The sequence below is a fragment of the Larus michahellis genome, chromosome 4, assembly GCF_964199755.1.
Source record: "Larus michahellis chromosome 4, bLarMic1.1, whole genome shotgun sequence".
In the NCBI taxonomy this organism is placed as follows: Eukaryota; Metazoa; Chordata; class Aves; order Charadriiformes; family Laridae; genus Larus; species Larus michahellis.
In genome coordinates this window covers 88615083-88639116 of record NC_133899.1, presented here as the reverse complement: position 1 = coordinate 88639116, position 24034 = coordinate 88615083, and the positions used below count along the sequence as shown (strand labels likewise).

General features: G+C 39.3%; 2 protein-coding genes across 2 annotated transcripts in view; one reads left to right on the top strand and one right to left on the bottom strand.

The window, feature by feature from the left end:
• Window positions 1–4094: 4094 nt before the first annotated feature.
• FANCF (FA complementation group F) lies at window positions 4095–6259 on the bottom strand. Its single transcript, XM_074582471.1, has one exon. The coding sequence runs from the start codon at window positions 5936–5938 to the stop codon at window positions 4829–4831; it is 1110 nt and encodes a 369-aa protein (XP_074438572.1). The 5' UTR covers window positions 5939–6259; the 3' UTR covers window positions 4095–4828.
• Window positions 6260–9893: 3634 nt separating this feature from the next.
• Window positions 9894–24034, top strand: part of GAS2 (growth arrest specific 2) — a 118462-nt gene continuing 104321 nt past the window's right edge. The window contains exon 1 of the mRNA XM_074586280.1: window positions 9894–9928. The gene's annotated coding sequence lies outside the window, so the exon portion shown is untranslated. The remainder of the gene's footprint in view (window positions 9929–24034) is intronic.

The window sequence follows — 24034 nt, the reverse complement described above, 5'->3', positions numbered from 1 at the left end:
ATGGAAAGCAATATCAGTAACTCTAAGGTATTGGCACACAAGGAATGAAAGTGCTGTTGGAACACGAATTACTTCAATATTAAAAAAAGCAGTAGTGGTTACATTAACCAGCTTACCATCTTTTGAGGCTGCATTTGAAAGATGATAACAGAATGCATCTTGATTATGTATTTACCTCTGGTCTAGTTCATTGCTACAAACATCTTTTTTTCTGAGATGTTTAAAAGAAATATATAGGTAAGGGAGAACAAACACATAACTGTTTCCAGGTTGTCTATCATCTCTTAATCTGAAATTCAGTACAGGTATTTTTCATGTACATGAAATGTAATGAGTACAATACTCATTAACAGAGAATGAAGTATTTGGTCAAAATAACATTTAATCCCTCATGCGACAGATACAATACTGAGAGCAAGCAGCTTGTGAGAAGGATTTATACTAATTATTAACTGATAAAAGCTATTTTTCCTGACCATACTTGTAATTATTCAAGTCTATTTTATACCAGGGCAGATAGCATATTGTTCTTTTGCTCTCACCTCTGTGAGAACAACCCCGATTTAAATAGGCAGTTTCCTACCCCGCACACACAGCTACATTTCTTCTTAATATTCTTGCCTGTTAAACCATCGATCCAAGTGGTCACTAGGGAAGGCAGAGACTGAGAGCTTTAGCAGAGCAGCCAACATCGAATCAAAAATCTTTTGATTTATTTATTTTTTTAATCACAACATTCACAGACCCAAAGCTGTCCCCAGAAGTAGCAAAGCCACTCAGTTTTGGTGAAGTGGAAATCTACCCTTTCTCCAGGACCTTCAGAAAGGAGCAGTTTTCTGCATTTTCTCCTCACCATCTCCACTTGCATTTTATTTTTCTGTAACTTTGCCCATCAAATTAAACAAGCTTCTCAAGCGGGTGGTTCCTGTGCTAGTGGTGCCTCTGCTGTATTGTGCATGGCAATGGTGTGGGACCTTCACTTGCACTCTGCAACTGGTCATTCATCCAAACTCTTCATGACCAACAGAATTTAGCTTTAAATCTTCCATCTTTCAGAAACAGCAGAACTAAAATTAGCCATACAACTTCAAGTTAGCTTTCCAGTTAAACCATACCTGAAAATACTACCGCCATATGATCAAAATACTAGTCTGACTCCGTGACCTAAAAAAATATTCTTACACACAAGAAGAAAAAAAAACAATCACTTGTCATTGTCACTGAAGAACAAGAACACTAGACTTTTATTCACCTAGCTGGGGCGTGGGGGAAAGAACCTTTGCGTGCAAGACAAGAATTCATTGTAATGCATTATTGGACTTGACATTTCCACTGGACATTCTGAATCTAACAAGTGTTCTTTCAGTCACAATTGGGCTCATATATTCATCTGAATGGTACCAAGCTGCTTATATTTTTTTCCTAAAATTACTAGAAAAACATATAATTTGTTTTCTTCTAAATTTTGCTTCGTAGGGTTATTACAAGGTAACAAACACTTCAGAAGAGGAAAAAAGCAACTTAGTATCAAGACACCTCTTAGTATGTCACTTGTGGAGTGTTACAGTACTGTTTGACAAAAGGTAAAGTGTTTTCCCTTTACTACTTTAAAAAAAAAAAAATCAGTGGTAGCAAAATGTATCCATCTTAGCTATTTATTGGCCAAGTAAAATCCTCCCGATTCACTATCTAAAATAAGATGCCTCAATACTTACCAATCTTGTGAAACAAAAATCTAACAGTTTCTTCAGTCATCATTTTAATAGAGAAAATAGCAGAGATCTGTTTCGCTTTATTAGTAAAAAGGGGAAGAAGGTGGTGGGGGAAGAGGCAGTAGTCTGTCATTTCTAATACCTTCTTTCCCATGACAGTTGAGATTGTTTAGGTCAAGAGTTTGCAAAATTTGGGGCTGCAAACCTCAGCATGCAAATACGAGCTGCAAATATGTAGAGGGAGGAGGTTGCAGACATCACACTTTTTCCTTTCCTGTTTACACTTTAATTAAAAACAAAGTCTCAAAATATTTTAATTAAGTGTCATTTGCACAGCTACCTGTCACACTTGACGAGCGTGCCAAATAGGGGATGTGAACTGGTGCATTTATTTCAATAAATGCCATATGGATTTTGGAATTCAGTAATCATTGATCTGGTACCTCTTTATAATATATTTGGGATAGATTAGAACATTTTGGCGAAATTGCTATAACCAGGTGCTTCTGCCTCACTGAGTCTAAACTACATTTTACTATTTGGTTTTCCTATAAGGAGGACAGAATCGGAAATCAAGTACATATGGTCTACACTGGCCCATTTCTTGCCTTCCCCTCCCTAATTATTTCTTTACTTTCTTAATAAAGTCACACTGAAGGGCCTATTACTTCTTAGCTAGTGCAGTAGAAGATTCTGTAGTTGCACTTAGCTAGTAAAAGGTGTAATGCTAAATTACTTGGAAAGAAAACATCTGTCTTTATGAACTCAATTTTATAAGTGAAAACTTCAGTTTATCAAAAAGTAAGACTTGAAATAGTGCAAATACAAACTCTCTACAAGCATCAGATTTATCCTAGAAGTAGTTAAAAGCTGCTAAGAGACTTAACTCCCAGTCAACATGCCAAGTACATTAGGAAACATATCTACCTTGACAAGCAAAACCAACAGTTAACTCTCACTGAAATTTGTTAGAGACGCGGGTACATGGGAACCGTCAGTTTTTAAACAGTTGAGGTCAATTATCCCTCACTAAGAGAGGGTATGCCAGCAGCTTTGACCCAACTTTTCCCATTAAATTTCCCATTAGAAGGAGCACTGATATGGGTTGGGTTTTTTTTGTCACTGTAACATTTGTAACATTACTGCAACATTTGATATTTACCCTTAACATATAGCTGGGCAGAAAGGAATGGCTTTGCCTCGTATCTTTGGATATATCATTCATCACGAACCTCCGATAGCAGAAAGTATTCTAACAGACAAAAACCCATATGCCTGTTAAAAGCGTTAAGAGCAAGCTCAAGTGAAGTTTCCATACCAAATGCCAAAACTACAGAACGCAGGGAGCTGTGGCTAGACAACATAAGTTCAAACTTCATACTTTATACTCCTAAGCAGTTTTAAACACTTATAGACAGTGCTCATATTCCTCTCGATGCCACAGAAATATTGACTCAGTCCTGAGGCTCACTGACATGGTGTGCTCTTTTAAGACTGATCACCATCACAAGTTCCAGAAGGGGGGACAACCCTGTTTAAGAAAGAGCAAGATGACTGCCTCAGCTGTAGCTTTTAGAATACGTTCATCTGCAGATCTCCATAACTTCATTGCCTCCCTCACATGACGTAGCAAAGAATCCAAAGAAAACAGTCATATTTTTGTTAGGAGATTAGCAGAATGTCCCTCTAAGAATTTAAAGCGTGCTACCCTTGAGTATCTGTTTTGTTTTAGAAGAGATGGAAGAATGTCTTTAATTATTTCCATCCATGTTAGAAAAGGCATTATTTCTCTTCCCAGATAAGCAATATTCATCCCTTTGTACTAATTGTTTCCATTTTAAAATCACAAGATTCCTCCCTCTCTAGTGTCACGGTACAGAAATATCTGCCCTAATTATATACACTATTTTATGTTGTAATACAGACTACTACCTCAATTAGCTTCAAATCCAGTTTTCACCTTTTAATGTCTTGGTTGCTTTTTTAAGCTCATAAGCAGAAGCAAAGCACCTTCTAACCCTTCCTAAAGGGACTTCAGCAACAGAAGAGAGAAGAGCTGTCTCAACTCACCTCGAACCTTTAAGAACATGGGCTACAGGAACTCTTTGACAGGTACTCCCCACAAAAGGTTAATGAAGACCTCTTTTTGCAGTATTTGCATACATTTCCCCCATCTTCCTCAACTGTTCTATCTCTTATCACACTGCTTGCTTTGGAATACTAGCTTACAGAGGTAAATACACAGGAACACGTTACCTCTGCATTACAGCATTCATTTTAGATGACAGTGATAAGGTAAGACAGAAACTACCCTGATCAAGTTTTATTCACAGAAATTGATTAAACATAAAAGAATGAAGTAAAAAAACCCCAAACCGTCATCTAATAAAAAGTTTGTCATTCACTCACTTTTCTGTTCCACAAAACAGAAATAAAAATCATGCAACAGACTATGGAAAAAGGAAGAAAACCACACAGAACACCCTACATTTTAATGCAGTTCTCTTGGGAAATACTTGCATATTATCATATAACATAGCAACTAATAAAGCCTTCTAATTTTAGAACTTTTCAAAAAGCTTTCCAGTTGGCTTTCTCTCACTTTCACTTAGACCCAAGGGCTGCGTCATATGCATGAGCTACAGAAGCATGAAAGCGGCCACCGGAGCAGACAACACAATGAAGACAGACACTACTAAATCAACCCTGAATTTGGGATTTTCACATTGGAAATTCCACCTTCCCTTTGAGCTTTTGGTTAGCCTCCAACAGTTAGAGACAAAACTACCATGACCATATCTGAACTGTATTATTTTCTAAACAGAAAACTGTTCTATATTTGAAACAGAAAGAATTTACTTCATTTTATTAGGTGAACAGCAAGTACTGAAAAGGAAGACATTTCCTGCAGTGACCAGAATTAGTAGCACAATTACAAGAAAGCACCAGGCCCCCCCGAAAGACTTCACACGCAGTCAGAAACAGTGTGATCAGCAGTCACAACAATGCTTGGTTTTCAACTCAAAGTGAGATATGGTTTGCTTGCCTTTCATATCAAATAGTTAAGCAGATTTGCTGGATTTCAGAAGTTTTCATATTGCTTTTGTGTTCATGCATTAGCGCTCTGCTGCTTTCCTCAGATATTCCTCTACTTCCATCAGTAAGTCAGTCCACACACTTAGGCCACGGACTTTAAAGTCTCCATCCTGTGCCTTCAGGAGTTTCAGAGCAGCTTGGGTCTGTCCCCTGAGCAACGCAGATCCCTGACAGAGGCAGGTGAAGCGCTCCCTCAGCTCCTCCCAGGACAATTCAGCCTTGTCAAGACAACTTTTAACCCACTGTCCCTTCAAGGGGTCATAGAGCAAGTGGCTTCCCCAGACGGTTAAGAGGTCCAAATAAGGCCTGCTGAACTGGGAATGGCGACCAGCTAGGGAGGCAAGAAGGGAGCCTGGGAGGAAAAGACAAAAGGCCGAAAATCGCCCTAGGTTCCCCAGCAGCCAGGTAAACAGGGGCCCGGCAGCATATTCGTCTCCTGTTGCACTCGCCTGGCTTCCGCTCAGGCTGTTCCCATCCTGACCCCTGTCTTCGGCCTGCTCAGCGCCACTCCCCTGCCTCACCAGCAGCAGCACCGCCGCCACCACCTCGAAGGCCCGAGGCTGGGGGAGCTGCTCCAGGACACCTGACAGCCAGGTCAGCCGCCCCGCAGCCTCTCCAACCGGCTCAGCCTCCTCCCCCTCCTCCCGCAGCCGGCTCAGCAGCAGCTGCGCCTCCGCTTGCACCTGCGGCTCCAGCCCCTCCGGGGGCCGCGGCGGGCCGCGGGGCAGCGCCAGCAGGCGGGAGGCGGCCTTCCGGCGGGCGAGGAGTGCTAAGCTGTGGGGCTCGGGGCCGGCCTCCTCCCCAGAAGGCTGTAGCAGGCTGCGGAGCAGGCGGCGGCAGGCGGCGTGCGGCAGAGCACGGTTCTCCAGCAGTGCTAGGCCCAGCAGCTGCGGGCAGCGGCCCAGGTGGGGGAAGCCCAGCAGTGGGCTCGGCTGACCCCGCCGCAGCCGCCGTCCTAGGGCCTCCCGGAGCCGAGGCCGAGTACGAAAGCGGTCGTGGAGGTGCTGGAAATACCGAGCCCACTCTAGAGCCCTGTCCAGGGTCAGGGAGTCCCAGTCCCGCACCAGCGCGGAGCGGGAGACGGCCAGGAGCGCGGGCAGCTGCCCCACCTGCTCCAGCACGGCCTCCATGGCGGCCGGGCCTGGCCTTGGCGCCACCGGTTTGAGCAGAAGTCCCACCTCCCGCCGGGAACTACAGCCAATCAGAACCGGGGAGGGGGTGATTTGTAATCCTATTGGACGAATTTGACGTCAATCCGATTCGGATTGATTTTCCCTTAAAGGAGACTTGAACCGGCTTCCTCCGCCGGTCGTGTATGCCTGATGCCTCAGGGAAGGGCGGGAAATTGAGCCGAATTCAAGCGTTAAAAACCGAGCAGGATTACGAAGTTTTAAAAAAAACAAACAAACAGCTAAGAAGCTTAGAGTAAACCTTAGAATAATATTCCTAAATGCCCCTTAAAAAAATAAAACTCTTCAAGAGCAAGCATCTGGGGGTATTTCCCCATTTTTATGGTACACCGCTCCCTGGAGGGCAGCCATAGTGAACTCAATGTGCAGCTCCCCAGCGCTGCCTGCAGCTTGGCACCCTGCCAGGGTGGGACCCTGCTCAGCCCGCACGGCTGGGCTTGCCCTACTTACTAATGGCTTTGTAGTTCATTAGCGGTTCCCTGAGGTACTTACAGTCTGTGGGCAGGCAGCAGCCTGGCACTTCTCGTAGAACTAATGGCTGACTCCTGCCCTGGCTTTCCAGACAGGGTTTCCCTCACAGATGCCTCCCAGACAGCATGGTGGAAATGTGCTGTAACTGTTCCCATCTGTATCGAGGAAAGGTGACCCCTTCTCCCTTTCCCGCCTCCACCAGCCAAAGGACAGTTTTACATGGCAGGCTAGAGGTATTTGGCATAACTTGCAGGATGCAGCTTACCCTTTGGAGCAACCGTTCTCTGGTGCTTTCCTCACGTCTGCTGCCTCGAGGGCTTCTGCCAAGCTGGGAGACAGGTCCTTTCCCTCCATCCTCGTCCCCACAACAGACCTGCCACGCTCAGCGTCCCCTCACGGTGCGGAAGGGAGCAGGCCAGGCTGGACCAGCTTCCAGCAGCTTCTGCAGGTGCCCCCTGCTGCCCCCTGCTCCTGAGGGGGTGAGGTAATGGCGGGAAGGCAGCGGGGTAGAGCTGGTAGCTTTGGGAGCTGCTGGGTGCTCCTCAGGGTGTTCATGAGCCCCGTGGCATAATCCTGGTCACTGGATCACGGAATGGTAGGGGTTGGAAGGGACCTTCGGAGATCATCTAGTCCAACCCCCCTGCCAGAGCAGGGTCACCTAGAGCATGACAGGAACACATCCAGGCAGGTTTTGAACATCTCCAGAGAAGGAGACCCCCACAGCCTCTCTGGGCTGCCTGTTCCAGTGCTCTGCCACCCTCAGAGTAAAGTTGTTTTTCCTCATGTTGAGGAAACCACTGAGTATTACCACTGAGTGGGTATGGAGGCAGTGGAGAGGCCTGGTGAGATGCTGGTGCCATCGGCTGCAGCAGTGCCCGGGGCTGGGCCTGTGGGGGGCCGTTCCCTCCTCACCACGCCGGGCAGGACGTGGCCCCATGGCCCACCCCTTGAGTGATGGTTATGAGGGACAACACAAATCCTGCTGCCAGCCTGCCTGAGAACCTGCTTTGGTAAGGGCTTTCTGAAAGGCAAGAGCAATGAGGTCTGACTGGAATTTACTGCAGGAACCAGAAAGAGAAACCAAACTTAATGCTACAATATTGTAGGGCAAGCCATAATACTCTTCTTCTTATGCAGAACTCATGTTTTCTTTCACATATCTTAGTGCTGGAAATGGTTTCCCCCGAGTTTGTTGTCTAAATGAACTGCATTTTTGGGTTACGGAGTGAGCGTGCAGTAGAATATCAGCAAATATTCATTAGCTCAAATAGTAACATACACAACTCTTGTAGCCTCTGAGTTATACCAGACTTCACACTAACATGGGTGAAAGACAAGAAAGAGACCCACAACTGCTTTATTTTCTGCTAAGGAAAACTGAAGCGGGTGAACAGAGCCACTGAACCCGTTAGTCTCATGCCTTGCTAGCAACATGCTCAGACCTTGTCCCCTGGCCACAGACCTCTGCCCTAAAGGTGACTGCTAGCAGTTGGTGACCAGCTTCTCTAATTGACATTGTACTTCCAAAGTAAAGCAAAAGAGAGAACAAGAAAATTGTAAGTAAGGGTTTAGATACAAGTCTCCCCTCTTCAAATCTTCCCCTGGACTGCCCTGGGTGGTTATTTAGGAAAGCTCCTTCTCAAATACTCTCAAGATAACAGAGCTGTTATCCTATTTTCTTATTTCAGTCACCTATGGTAGAAAAAAAGGCATTATAGACTTGATGATCTAGATGACCTGTAGGTTAAGGGCCTAATACAGGAATTAGAGTGACATTCTATGGCCCTTCTGGTTGAAGGAGTTCATAACAATCCCTCAGTATCTATGAACGTAGTGTATTGTAAAGTATCATTATAAAATAGATGTTTTTCTCCTGAAAAATCTCTTTTAAGCTTTCTGTTAACTATTTCTGGAGTAATAAACATGAAATTGGATACAGGTGGCTAGAGATTTGTTGCATTGTTAACAATGGAATTGCTTTTGCTATTAATAAATTCATCTGCCATGCCCATATACTCCAAAGCATATTATAAACTAATATACATTAAAGATAAGATGGAACACGCAAACTTTGCAGTTACATACAACTGAGTGCTACATTTTAGCATCTTTTACTTAATGCTTTACTTAAATGGAAAAGTGATAGAAACCTGAAATGGTTTGAATATGATTACATATTATGTACTTTGGCCTCTCAGTTAGGTTTAATGCAGCGTCTCTTGAATTAAGTGCTGTGGCATACAGGAACAAAACAGTTTCAGTGAATTCCAGACCCACGTTCTATTTTAGTGAAGGATATTTTTGGAGGCGCATATGGTCCGTGTCATGAAGAAGAGAAGAGATATTTCCCTTTATGTCAGAAAACTTTTCACAAGGAATCTTGCACATTATTGTTCTTTTTCTTTATTGGATGAAGTATATGGTTTTATATCCTGTGAATGTCTCAGTATGTTTCAGTTGAAAGAAATCAAATAATCACATTTGCAGCACCAGGAAACTAACAAAAACAGGTTGTGAAAGTCTAACCAGACTGGAAAAAACACTGAGTAATATGGTATCTGGAATACTCTTGCATGTGAAGGGAGATGGCCTGCTTGTTCTAATGGGTCTCTGCAGAGCTGACTGAAAAATGGAATTTCCGTTTTACAAAAAACTCTGAATATTTCAGCACTTGGTTTTGTCTCAAATTAGGATGAAAAGTCTATGAGCATTTTTCATCAAGGGGATACAGTTTGACATCTCTGTAATAAAATGGTTCATGCAAAGAGACATTTATGTATTTCTACGTATTGCAGCTGTATTTGGAGTCTTCAGTCATGACGGGGCACAGTTGATGAATATAATGAAAAATAGAGCCTGATCTGAGAAACAGGAGAGTTCTGCATTAGAAGATGAATTCAAGGAACAAACAAAAGAAAAAAGGTAACACTGAGATGGTTATGCTTCATGTAATAAATTGTTACACTACAATAGCCCTTAAAAATAATAATTATTTTTCCACACTCACCATCAAAAGAACTCCCTTTCTACTCCAAGTTTTTTGTTATTATTTGAGAGCCTAGCCACTTTCAGAATGTGTTTTGGGGTCTTCCACTGTAAGACTGGAATCTATTTATCTGTTGATTGATCTGCTGATGCTGGTGCCATGTAGTAATCAAATTAAATTGAACAAACGTGGTTTCTTTCTCACAGGTGAATTATTTTCCTGTAATTTTTAAGTGCTGGTACTCTCTCTTCTATGATCAGTTTTAGTTGTAGTTTGAGTAGCTGTAGGGTTTTTTCCTATAAACAGCATCAAAGTTTGCATTTTGTAGTTGCTGTCTATCAGCTTGCGATAAGTCTATTGCTACCTGATAGTATTGCTGGGTTGTGTAGGTGTTATTTAAAGGTACCTGTACAGTGCTGAGTTGTTTTTCTGCCTAAGGAACATCTCTGGGATAGTAGAGAGATACTTAGGAGGTAAGCACTGCAAGACTGAAGAGGTGAGGTAAAGAGTTAATGTGGAAGAGGATGGGAAAGGTGGGGCCAGGATGTCAGAGCACAGAGATGGGAGGGGGTTGCGGTGGATAGAGTGGTGAGTGAATTTTTCAGGTAGCTGTATGTGTGTGTGTAGGTGCTTTCCTACTTAGCTTGATTACTTTTTAAGAAAAAAATCCCTGAAAGTTCACTTCTGGGCCCCACATAGGTCTTTGGTTGTTTAATATCAATTTGCTTCCCCTATTAATGACTCTTGTAGTAGCCTCTCATACTGTTTTATGTTGCGTTTGTGTGTGTATTTCATGTCGCATAAACTATGCAGTCTCTTGATTCTTTTCTAACAAAAAATGGAACCCACAAAGATATCTTAAAGCAAATAGTACAGACTACATGTGTGAGCACATGAGGCTTCCTTTTATGAAGGAAGGATGGGGAAATATGTTAAAATAGCTTTTTTTCAACTATTTTGAAGAATTATCACTACTGAAAAGTAACCTCTTTGTTTTGTGTGATTTAAAAGCAAAGCAGAAAATGGAAGAGAGAACAGGACGTATTTTTGTATGATAGGCTAGAGTACAGATTTACAATTGCAACACGTCAGATTGTTTAAGCTCTCTGCTATATGCTTCTTGCAAGTAGCTACAGTACTGTGAACAGGGATAGCTAGTGTTTCTTGCGTTGTGGGTTTTGGTTCTGAGGGTTTTCTTTCCTTTTTTTCACCAATGAAATCTATCTTTTATTTTCATCTCTAAAATGAGCATTAAAATAAGAAAACAGTCTTTGAGAGTTTTCATCTATTGTCGTGTTAAGCTGTAGTAAATGTTTCTCTATTACAGCTTTTGATTGATAAGATACATGGCAAAGAAAGTTGTTGAGTAAGTAAGAAAAGTGTCTGTTAGATACAGAATCTGGGAAGTCATTTCCACAGCTCCCTGAAAACAAGCCCACTTTTCAGTGAAGCACTGCAAAACCGTTTCACAAGCCCTGCATTTTGTATGAATTATTGTGCTGTTTTATCTAAGTGGAGAAGTCAAGTAAAAGATTCATATGAAGTTTTATGGAACTAGTGAGTTTCTTTACTCTGGTTATGGAGCCAATAAAATTCACCCTGGCAGGGAATATCAGTTTTGAAGCAAAATTGGTCAAACTAGCCAGAAGTCTGGATTCCATTGTTGTATTTTTCTTCCTCTCAGAAGTCATATTGGCTGTAACATGGTTATACTATTTCTCCTGAATAAAAATTTAGTACTCTGTTTACTCAGTATACCTAGCATTATAAAACTCCAAAATGGTCTTTTCTTAGGTAGGAGGTGTTATTTCAAATTACAAAAATGAATACATTGGGAGACATGTACGATCATCTATATTTCTGGCACTAATATTCACTTTTTAACTGTAGGTTTGTTTAGCTGCCTCTAACTGTGTGCTGGGAATAAGGTTGCCACACTCATTATATAGCGACTTATGCATATTGATAATTCTGAACTCGTGGACCGTTCTTGTAGGATTTCTTCCTGTTTCTGCAACAAACACTGTGGGGAAAATGAAGTTATTAGTCAAGCCAGTACCTGGTAGACTCTGTCAGCCCCTCCATACTTTCTGGTGAAGTCCTTTAGAATTTTTTTGTCAATGTAAACTCTTACATCTCAAGAACTAGCAAGGTTGTGGTAGGCTTTTGGAATGAGAACAGAATAAGTCTACGATCATATTGCATAATAAAGGTATTGAACCTACTAATTTGTACATCAGCATAAGACTCAGAGTGTACAAAAGGCATATCTGTCAGGGGGTTTTCCCCTGAAATTTCCCCTGAAATTTTTTGTGCTATGCTTCAGTTAGGATAGTGTGGTAAGTCCTGCATGTGCTGATTGTAGTGTATCAATGTATTAATAGCAATGCCTGTTTGCAATGAGTTAGACCTATGATTTGAGTAACTGATGTCAATGATCAAGCAGTAGTTGTAAAATGCACTAGAGTGAAAACCCACTCTAATTAGGAATTTTGCTTATGTCTAGCTATACCAAAACTGATTTTTTAGGAAACTAAACATATAAACAGACAGACTTTGCTGCCTAGCCCCATTTCTGATTTTGATACTACGAGTCAGGACTATACTGGTAAAGCTACTAATCTAGGGTGTAGCTCTTCAGTATTATAAACATAAAAGTAAGTAAAATTGAGTGGCAAATTGTGCCACCTTTTTCTCACTGTGAATAGTTGATTAGAAGTGGTGAAGTTACTACACACTTGTGAACATCCCTCTCACCAGGTGAGCCGCATTAAATGATCGTGTGTGCACCCCAAAACCAGTTACAGTTGTTAAGTGTGTGTTAGCTACAACTAGTTTTGCCTTCAGGTTTTTTGAGCTAATGCGTTTTAGCTTACATTTGCCATGGGATAAGAGCATGCATGCAGGCAGTTAATGTTGCTCAGCTGATGAATGGTAAGGTATTAAGCTGCGTGCTTTGACTACTTGCCATTGTTTGTGATACCTTTTAGAGAGGTTTTATTTGCTGTCTGTTGTGGTGGTGGATTTGATAGATCACAGCAGGTACTTAGTAGAGTGTTTGTCTGCATGCCTTTTTCTAGGCTTTTCCTTTAAGCCAAGAAAACTCTTAGTTACTTATGTTAAGTATTTTTATTATAGGATCAGGTGCATAGATTGAGCCTTCTGAGGCAGTTTGAACCCATCCCCCCTTATTAGGGTACCTGTTAAGTAGTATCTTAAAGAGCTGTCTGTTTCGAAGACCATCATATCAGAATCGTCTGAAAATAATATTCCATAAAGCCTGAGTCATAAAACACTGTCTCTGGCTAAAGGTTTGTAATTTTGATATATAATGCTGTTGTACTTGTATGAAGTCAAGCACACGAGGATAAGCTTGGTTTAGCATCTCAGGTTTAGTATTTAACAATGAAGTGTCTTTAAGAGTATTTGGCGGGGGGGGGGGGGGGGGATCTGTACATTTGAGAATAGTATCTAAAAATTCTTTCCTACTCATAGATTCTGTGTGTTTCCATGACAGTTAAATTGCTGTCATTCACAAGAGTACAGGGAGATCTTATAAACACGCTTTCATGTTGGAATTGGTTGTATTTTTCACTTGCATAAAAAGATATATGAAACTCAATGCAAGACAACTACATATGTCTGGGTTCTAATAACATAAGTCACTTGGATTTTTCACTTTCATTGCCCTAATGTCCCGAAAACATCTTAAATTATCAGGTATACTACTATCGCTCCTTCATAGCTCTGTACAGTGTCTTTACGAATAATACATGTCTGTGTATAGAGAGATAGCTACATTAACACACACACACATGCACATGCTGGATAGACATTTCTTTTTTTGAGCACTAAGGCTTTTAAGTATCTGTTGTTTCCATTTTCATGTCTCCAAAGCTTTTATGTGAATTCTTCCAGCACATTTCTCATTATTCTCTCAACCTTTCCTCTGCTGGATGGCTGGGGTTTCCAGACGTATAACCTGAAATGTCCTGGGAGAATTTACATAAAAACAATAAAGCCAAGGAAATGGAAACCACAGAATATATACATAAATTTTTTTCAGTCTTTGCTAAGAAGCTCATTGGTTAGTATTTACAGAGGAATTCAATTTTCCATATTAACATCCTTTTCACTGTGAAGCAAATGTGGGAGAGTGGGATAGTAAGTATCATTACTTAAGTGAATGGGGGCTTATATGTTAATCTCATTAATGATTAAAAGATTTTACTTTTTTCTATCCTAGTATACCAAGAAGAACATCCCATGAAAAAAATCATACAAATGGCTGAATTAAGCAAATGTTAATGCAAAACTTTGAAGGGATTTTTCTTCCTATTTGAGAAAAGTTTAAGGGTTTTTTTTGGTTATTTATCTAAACGCATATAAAGGAATACTGGTTTCTGTTATCTATACTCATAGCATCCTCTGAAAGCAAATCATTAAAACTGATACAGCTGCTTATATGATCAATAGTACGGTAAAACAATTTTGGTTTCTATTGAGGCTGCTTGTTAATAATGAGTTGTGTACTTGTCTCTGGGAAATGCCTCTGGCAGGTTTTGACAAGACCTTCCTGATGGTAAGCTTCTCATATCACAGAAACCACTACCATAACTGTCATATTGTCCTGATACTGATTTTTTTTCTGCAGAAAGGGCAGGCCAAATAAACACAGACTTAAGATTTTTTTCTTAGCTCCAGAGTTTTTAACTTAATAGTTTTCGTTAAGAAGAAGTTTCCCCCACATTTTACAGAAAATACTGGTATTTCATTAGTAAAAATGCCCAGAAACCAAAATATTTGGATCTGGTGTTACAGTTTTCCACAGCAGTTAGGATTTGTGTATTTCATATTAATTCTATATTATTTTGGTTGTCTGACTAGGTTCCTGGTCCAGCGCTGAACCACACTTAAGGATTTGTATAATGGTGAAGGAGCCTTTGTGTATATCCAAAAAGCATCACAATGCATGTAACAGGTATATTAGAATATCCTAGTTCATAGCTGGACCTGAGACATTGCCGTTAGCTTTCTCAATAAGACAGGTAATTAGCAGTGCTAAAACAATGCATTGTAATTGCAGAAAAGAATAACAATGGGTTTAAAAAAAAAAAAAGGCAGAGATGAGATTGTAGCATGTAGGATACTTGCATAAACCTAAAAGCCAGGAGGAAAAAATTGCTGTGTAGTTCATACCTGTGGATAGGATGAAGGTGATGGGTAAAGATGAATTCCTAGAATTAAGGAAAAAGTCTGAGAGAGAGGTCTGCTTTATTAAAGGTCCCATTTTAGGGGTTAAATAAAAGGTAACAACCATCCAATTTTAAACCTGGAAATGATCAAATTCATATTAATTCAATTTGTTCTAATGAAAACAGTGAAAATACTATTCTTAGTTGAAACCACCGCTGCAAGCGTCCTCATATTTCTTGATATTACAATAGTTTGTAACTTCATTAGTTTGAGAGAAATACATTTGTAACTACATCAAGGAATTATTACTGTAATGAATGTGCTGGAGTTTTATACTCTGCATGGAGAAAATAACTCTCATGAAACAATGAAAAGTTATTGTTTGTATATGTTTTCTTTCTGTGAAATGCTGATGCTCATCAAGTGTTTAGAAAGAGCGTGAAGTTCTGTTAATTGATAACTTATGAGCCTTGAGGGCTGGAATTGATTCCCTTGCTTTTTGTAGGAAGAGTTGGATCTAATAGTTCTTAGAAAAGGGACAATATGGATCACGTCTTCCAGACCAAACTTGCCTATGATTGACAGTTCAAAAATACCTAAGGGAGTTAGGCGCCTTACCACAATAGCAAGTCACTGGGAACCAGACGCCTAAGGGTCTTAAGAGGTCTTGGAAATTGAAGTATTAAGAGGGATGCTTGTATCCCAGTTAGGGGTACTCGTTCATCTAGTGAAAGCATCTTGTGCAGCTGGCAATAGTCATGACAGAACCTTTACATGGGAAATTTAACTGTGTATAATCTGGGTATAACTTGCCTAAATACTGCAGTCCTAGTGGATAGATGCTGTGAACTATAGTACAGAAAAGTTTATCCAGGGGAATAGTACAAATAGTCTTTGTTATCAAACAATGATTTCCCTATGAATGAGGGGTTAGAATTTTCTGCTGAATGAACTTATCAAATAAAATGACTTGGGATAAATAAAAATGTTAGTTTAGAGAAAATCAGTGTGTTTTGTTTAATATTTTTTACTTAAATGAAAATTTTAAAATGAACTTATTTTAAAGATCTAAAAAATGAAACATTTCTTCGAAAATTTTTTCAAAAAAGCATTCTAATTCTGTAGTAATGTTGACGAAGGAGAGTTACTTTTACCTCAGGAAAATTTTTACTCTAAGCAGAGAATTTGTTTGGGAGGTTTAACTTTGCATAAAGGCAGTTTCCAGCCTTCCATTGAAATATTTTGAACCTCTTCTTATTAGTTTGAATGAATGCTCACCAGTTTGAGCAGCTCTTCTCTGACTTGTTCTATTCAAAGGACTTGGAAAAGAAGAAAGGATCGTGTCAGTCGCTATCCTGCTGACAAGATTGAGATACATGGCCTGGTTCAAAATTACCTTTTCTCTTGCTGATGTGGGAAGAACTGCAGAAGAGGAAGAATTGGAAAGCTAGAGACTGCCTGGTAGGATGCAGTGGTTCCTCAGACAGTAGGCTTAGCGTGCGTCAATATCCAAACACAAAATCATTTGTTTCTCCTTTTGCTTACGTTATATTGTTTTGTTTGCTTCTCTGAATATATAACTATTTCTAATCACATTTTGTCCTTCCTGGTTTCCAAGTTCTTTTTACTGTTTTTGCAAAGATTTCACATGGGAATGGTTTCAACACATGTATTTAGGCTTCATACTAAATGCGTAATGTTACACACAGCACATTGATTCTAGGTAATTTGTCCTGCAACAAGGTGCCTTCTGCCTAACTTGCTACTATAGCCAATGTATCGCTATCTCAAGTAATTTGAATTTACTAGCTTGATGGGAAAGCTGGCAAAGATATTGGTCAAAAATAAAAATATAGATGTTATTTCAATTTTTTTATTATTATTTTACATGCTGTTTTAATTAGTAAATTGCAAACAGTGGCTTCAGGCCTATTCCAAGTATTCCTCCAGTTACAATATTAACAGACATAAACAGAAGTTTAATCCATCAGATTTGGTCATGGATTTCCCATTAAATTTGTCCCCGAAGTGATTCAACATCCCAGTTCTTAACAGCTCACTGAACATACCCAGTCAGTTGTAACTGGACTGTATACAAATTACTGCCACGTTCAGCAAAATCCATGGAATTGTTCTGACTCCCTAGGGAAAGTTTTGTTGAACTTTGCAAAACTGTGAGGTTTTGTTAGATTTTATTTTATTTTTCAGTGTCTTTTCAAGCAGAGATATTCCAGACTCCTTTTTCTAAAATTTACATGTTGTGGGCCTGGCATTTTTTGTACGTGCTCCGCTTTCACAGTAGTGTAAATCTCTTGGCTTCATTGACATTTCTCCTGATTTCTATCTTTTATAGCATTTCATGAAGAAGCAGCTGGTGAGCCCAGTTTAATCATAGGATATGAAATATGATTATGCATTCTACTTAGGCTACCATACTTATTATTTTGTTCATAATCTATTTTTTATTATTAGACTAATAAAAATTAAAGTTACCCTAAGAAAGTAATGATTTTTATCTATGTCCAGTAAGACTTAGTGTACGTTACAGCAGCAGATGTGGATCACCAGTTATGCCTTGGTAGATCACTGTATATTTTTGTTTACCTTACGTTTCTTTTCTACGGATCAAAATTTCACATGCATAACTACTGGGATGGAAATAAAGAGGTCCTTATGATGGATTTAGACCCTAGCATTTGCGTATACTAAGACCAAAGTATGTCAAATTTCTGTCTTTCCATTCAACTTTCTTGTTGAATGAAGCCTGAGGGCCACAGGTAGATACACAGTACGGTATTCGCTAGCGAATTCCATATGGAATTACTAGCATCTAAGCATCTCATGCTATCATATCATCCAGATAACTGATCTGAATATTTGGTCTTAGCTGTTTGGTCTACTTTATTCCTAATTCTTCTTACCTACCAGGCCTATGATATTTTGCACAAGTGATTTTTCACATTTGTTGAATTATTTCCTAATGTAATTATTTTGTGTGCTCTTTGCCTGGGCTTGTGACAGATGAAGGAAAAGCAACGTACTAAATTAAAAGATTACAGAGGACGATTTTTAGTACTGCAGTTCTGACCTTGGTCTTATTTGCAAGCATGGCTAGAATGTTCACAAAGTTTAAAAAAAAAAAAAAAAGCTTTCTGTCTATAGCTTTCTCTCCTTATTATTGGTTTTGGGCATCTGGTTTCAAGGTTGGTCTGAAATTTGATCTTACTCAAATTGTCTCAATGCATTTCAGCAACATATGTCATTAATGAAGGGAGCTGGGTAACCAGTCTCACCATTGTTTGTAATTCAGCCTATGACAGGCAGCAGGAAAGCAGAACAGTTTCAGCCAGACCCAATTAGGAAAACATGCCCAAGGCATAGGCTATAGCATAAACAGAGATATGTCAGGCTCCTCCCTAGAAGAAAACCGAAAGTGTACACTTGGCAATGATGCTTTGTTTTTATTCTGAACAAGAAATCTGTTGAACAAAACCAAGTCCTTATTTTGACATTGGTATGGTTAACGGCAAGGATAAAGAATCATTCCCAATGAAGACAAAGATAAACTGGAAAAGGGTGATCTGTGGATTGCAGGTGCTGCAGTAATGTTTATGCAAAATAATAACCTCCTAAATTAAAAATGTACAGAATTACAAAAGCATATTTTTGTCTGAAAGAAACACACTCAAAATATAAACACTAGTCTTGTCAGCAATTAGATATTTCCCTATCACGTTTCAGAGTGTAATGCTGTGAACGGGGAAGATTCTTCTGAAGGGAACTGCCATTCCACAACATGCCCTTACATGAAGAATAATGTTACAGAGACTATTCTGGAATTGAGCAACTTAGTCACAGCAAGAAGAATGCTTGCAAAAGAGGTAATACATTAAAAAAGTAGTATTTATCATTTCTGTTGAATCCTTAGTCTGTGACATCAAAATGTTTAATAGGTGTCTCTTACCTCGCAGCCCTCCTGAGATATACTTAATAATCTTGCAGATTGGAAGTCTGAAGCATCTGGAAGATTAAGTAACTTTCCCAAAATCACACAGACATTTCTTGTTTTGTTATGACAGCAAGTGATTACCAGAGCCAAGATTATTCCCAAACTGCCTTACTTCCCTTCTCTAATAGCATCTTACCAGATATGTGGCTTGCAGGATAAGGAAGAAGGAAAGACAGAGAAGGGAAATATGTGCAGGACTCTTCCATAAATTGAATTAATAAATGGAGCCCATCTTTATATAACTCTCACTGTCCAGTAACGTCAGACTACTTTAGAAGAGAAAGTCTTTATTACTCTGCCTATTTTACCAATGGGGAAACTGAAATTAGAAGTGATTTGACAAAAGTCCTGCAACAGATAAATTTGCAGGCCTGGGAAAAGTAACCAAGTCTCCCAACCCCCATGAGACAGGAATAACTTATACTCATTAAATGAGCTGGCATTCGCCCTGTTTCATTTGGCAGTGTAATACAGTGCAGAGGGAATGGTGTTCTTTCCATTAGGTGCTTCAATGATGCCACTTTAATAGAAGAATGAAAAGGAATGCTAGACTCCAAGCATTCCCTAAGGTATAAGATTGACTGTTTGAACTGAGCAGTTGGAGGAAAAAACCTGGAAAGGAATAGCAACAGAAGTAGTATCTCAACAATAGCTTCTGAGGAAAATTAATTTGAAATGTTGATGGAGAAAGTGTAGGGTTGAGGAATAAATGCTGAAAAGTGGTGTCAGAAGCACCAGGACAAAGGCTGGGAGAACTATGAAGGCAGTGTGGCAAGAAAATCAAACTCACAGACATGTAAGTGAACACCTAATTTTTGCCTATAAGGGCCAACCTGTCTCTCTTCCTTTATGTTGCTGGCCAGGCAAGGAAGCTCTTGAATTTTGTTTTTGCAAAGGCAGGTTTATTACAAATTACACGTTTCATGAGCATGCATCACTTCAAGTGGGGTAGAATTAATTGTCTGCCATTTTTTACTTCACGGACAGAACAATGTAAGGGAAGTAGAACTGAACTTGTGAGATACTCAGAGAAGCTGCTGCTTTGTGGCGTTTTCAAATGGAAACAGGATCCTAAATTGGATTGCAGAAGTTGTTCCAGTGACTAGGCTAAAGTAGCTCTATGAAATTGCTGTATTTTCAGTAGGTAGCCAGTAGGGAAGGAAGACGTATTTGTCTCACATAGGCCTGTAGAGATACCTCTGTATGCCACATATTTTCTTCTGGGTTGAGCGTAACATTTTCATTTAGAGATATCAGATCACTAACTATCCTATTGAAATATATTTCTCCCCATTCAGTAAAATATTATGATAATGTCTCTGAGAAGCATGGACTAGAGTGATGTGGGGAAGTATCAAAGTGGATATGATGAAGTTATGAAGACTTTGAGTCCATAGGACTGTAAGAAGAGATTTAAAGCTATATCTGTGGCTATTTAAAGCTACATCTGTAGTTCTCTCAGATTTGGAATTAATGCTGATAATTTATTTCTTATAAAGTACATACAAAAAAAACCCCTCATATGATCTCATTAATGTTAAAGGGAGTTTTGCTGTGGGTGACATTAGGGACAGAACTGGGTCCTGGTTTATTATAAATAGAAACTCAACAAGTTATTTTCATACAAAGTCCAATAACAAAGGGAATAAGTTAATGGGAAGGGAAATTGAAGCAGCAAATATTGATGATTTTAAGAGAAACCTGGGTATGTGTGAGGAGAAGGAAGACATTGAAAGGCAAAGAGAAAAAGAGGGAAGGCAGGATTTTGACCCGCCAAAGGGGGAGCAGGTGGTCAGATGTTACTACTCTGTTAAGACATTTTCAGTTTAAAAGAATTTTTGAGTTCTTGAATAAGGAATTGATCTTCTGGTATTCTTGGTCTGGAAAATTTGTTGCTTTCAAGAAACTGTGACACGTGCATCTGGTCTGTTTGTAAATTGCCTCCCACAGAACAGCGCTTACCTGTTAATTCCTATGAAAACTGGTTTGCGTATTTTGAGTCAGCTACTATACAAGAAGCAGTTGATAAAATGATTCCAGAACACTTCTGATACAAGAAGACAATGTTGCTGTGGTAGCTGTTGGCATTCCTAGATCCTCTTTTTCTCATTGCTGTTCTTGTGCTCTTCATAGTTAAAATCTGATGCTTCTATGTGATCTTAGATAGCATCTTATTTTAATGACTTTTCCATCCCAATTAGAAATCGAGCACAAAATCTGGGGGTCTTGCAAAATAAAAGGAACAGGAACAGAGATAAATAAACAGATATGCATTTTTCCCATCACTTTATTTACATTTGGGCTAGTTCTGGCAGGTATTTGAGTTAGTTTCAGTTGCTATATGGTCTCCTGAGTCATTTCAGTTGCTACATTGTCTGGTGGAGAAGGCAGTGCAGTATGAGTTATAGTTAGACAATTCTGAGTTCTTTAAGTATCACTGATTTCACTTGAAGAAGGAAGGAAGGTGTCTTGAGGCCAATCAGACCTATGTGGGCATTTAAATGATCTTTACTAATGTAGTATCTGAGATCCTCATATTTAAGAAACAAATAATAATAACATTCTGCCGTGTTAATGTTTAAGGCACCGGTTTGTTTAGAGACAGCCCATTACACTTTAATTATCAAACAGAACATAGACTTTGCCCTGCTAATCATTGTGTCAACTCCAGTATTTTTCTTGTCATGTCAACTGCATGCTCTGTATCCATAAATGAACTATTATGACACTCAGCCAAAAAATTGCTTTCTGCATAAATCAGAATTGTGATCACTTTGTGCCAGTGGTGCATATTTCATAATATATGTCCCAGTGATGCACGTACCATACACCTGTAGCTTCTGGGCAGTCTATATATGCTGGTGCATAGTAAGTCAATTCAAGTATGTGTACTCCATGATGATAGAAAACTGTCTGTTATTGGGTCAGGTTTCATCCAGGTGTTTTCGCTGACACTGAGGAAGATTACTACAAAAGATTAGAAGTAGAAGTGTTTTAGTAAATATGATGCAAAAGAAACAGTTAACTTCTATATAGGCTTACAATGATGAAAACTTGTGGGTCTTTTTTCAGAGTACAGCAGTTAGTTTCACATTTAAGATTAAAACCAAAAAAAGTTTCATGAAAATTGTAATTATTTTAAGTCATGTACAATTATATGAATAAAAGTAAATTTCTGGCATAGTAAGTTTACAACGTGGAAAGACAAACCATACTACTTTTATGGTGAAGGAATTGTTTGCAATTTATTAGTAGAGCTTTAAAATAGGTATTCCACTGCAGGTCTGGTAAAAGTTCAGTTGATTGCAAAATCATTGTATGCATTGAACTGAATTATCAGATGATGTAACTAACTTACAACATGCCTTATCTTCATGGTAATTAAAATAGAAAATCATGCATGACTGCATTAATTTTGTTTTACCCATTCATGCTTTTTCCACATATTCTTCAAATTGCCAAACACGGGACACATTGTAACTGTGATTTATATATTATATTCCAACTGTTTTAGCAAAACTGTAAAATTAGGTGGTATCTGCCACCTGTCAGTGAGCTCCACAAGGATATATTTATCGATCATGGGCCCATAGGGCAGACATGGAAATCTTTTTGCAAAGGAAGTAGTATAATATTGGGACAATGCTAGGTCATTTATGAAACACGTTCTGTGCTCGTTGTGGCTGCTCCATAGAGTTTTCATGTTCTAGCAAGAAAATCAACAGGTATGACATTCTCTACTCAATTTACACTATTCATCATTTCTGCTACTCACCTCAGTTGTTCTCTCCCACTTCTGTTCTCTTAGCTGACCAAGGTATGTCCTGTTTAATGGCCGTATGTGCTTTAAGAGTTGATGTATAATTGGGATGCCAGTCATGAATTACATTGTATCCATTATATTTCACTCCTCTTATAATGGTCAGTTGTGACACTAATTACATACTGAAGAAAGGAGTATTTGGGGAATTTGGAAAATCACCAGGGAAACATGACCTAGGGATACACCAAACCAGATACCTGTGTCTCTGCCCACTGAGAACTTCAACCTCCTCTCTACATTCTCCCTCTCCTGCTCTCTTTTCTTCCTCCCCTTTAATGACTGTTGCTTCAGCTCCCCGTGCATTGACAACCCTTCTAGGTAATTTTCTCTCCACATTTGTAAGTCACCTGCAAGCCACCTTCTTAAGAAAATCCTGATAATGCCACAGAATGATATAGCATCCGCAAATCACCAGAGATGGTGATTATAAGACAGTTTTAGAAAAGAGCTAAGGAATTTCATGGTTAAAAATGGGCCATTGTGATCATCCTTGCTGACCTCATGCTCCAGAATTTCATCTCTAATTATCTATGCATTGGGATTTATAATGTGTAACCAAGTTAGAGTAAATCTTGCAGAATCATTAATCCTGAACTGTTGTCACAAATCATAGAAAGTTTATGACATCCTTAGATCTTTAGATCTTTGCTGCATCTCAGCCAACTAGACACATAGAATCATAGGGTTGGAAAGAACCCTCTTCTATTTATTTTGAGAGTTAATATTCCCTTCCTATTGTTAAAATTATCTAAATGACAATGTGTAGAACCATTTTGTCCTAGTCATGGTAATAATTTTGCTCAGGCTCCCTGCATGTGCATATGACTCCCAGACAAGCTTTACCTTCCTCACTGTAACTCCTCACTCCCTTTCTCTCTTCTCTTTCCCATGTCTGTCTTCAAATCATCATTTATTCCTATGCCACTCATCCTCTTATCTGTTTGGAAGTAGGCTGTGTCAAAAATATTATCAGAACACATGAACAGGGGAAGTTGGAAGTGTGGGGAGCTAAGATTGTGTGTGTAGAGGAATAGTGAAGAAATTGATAGCATTACACAAGGAAACTTTTGTGTATTTACGTTACAAAGTTTAGCAAGGATGTTATTGAAATAACCTTATGTAGAAAATTTATTTGTGCTGTGTCTCCGAAGTTACTGCGTCAAATTTGAAAGCCACATTCTAATGTTTAAGTGTGAAACAGAAAAGTAGTCCTGCTTGAAGTGTGAATCTCAGTGCATTCATAACTGTGGCGTCACTACTGAAACTTCCACAGCATTTATATAATGTACATTTCAGACGCACACTTGGCACTGTGTTCCACTCAGTCTTGCTTGTATAGGATTTGATATAACATTCAGGTTTTTGTTTTGCTTAACTGTTGTACTGGGTGTTGCATATTGCTAGTCTACTGTCAATTCTTTATGAAGTGATGGTAATAAACTGATGACTGAAATAATAAAAGGCAGGACATGTATCTATGAATGCATGCTCTTCTACTACCAGTTGATGTTAAATTATTCTTTGTTACAAACTGACCGTATCGAGGAGTGC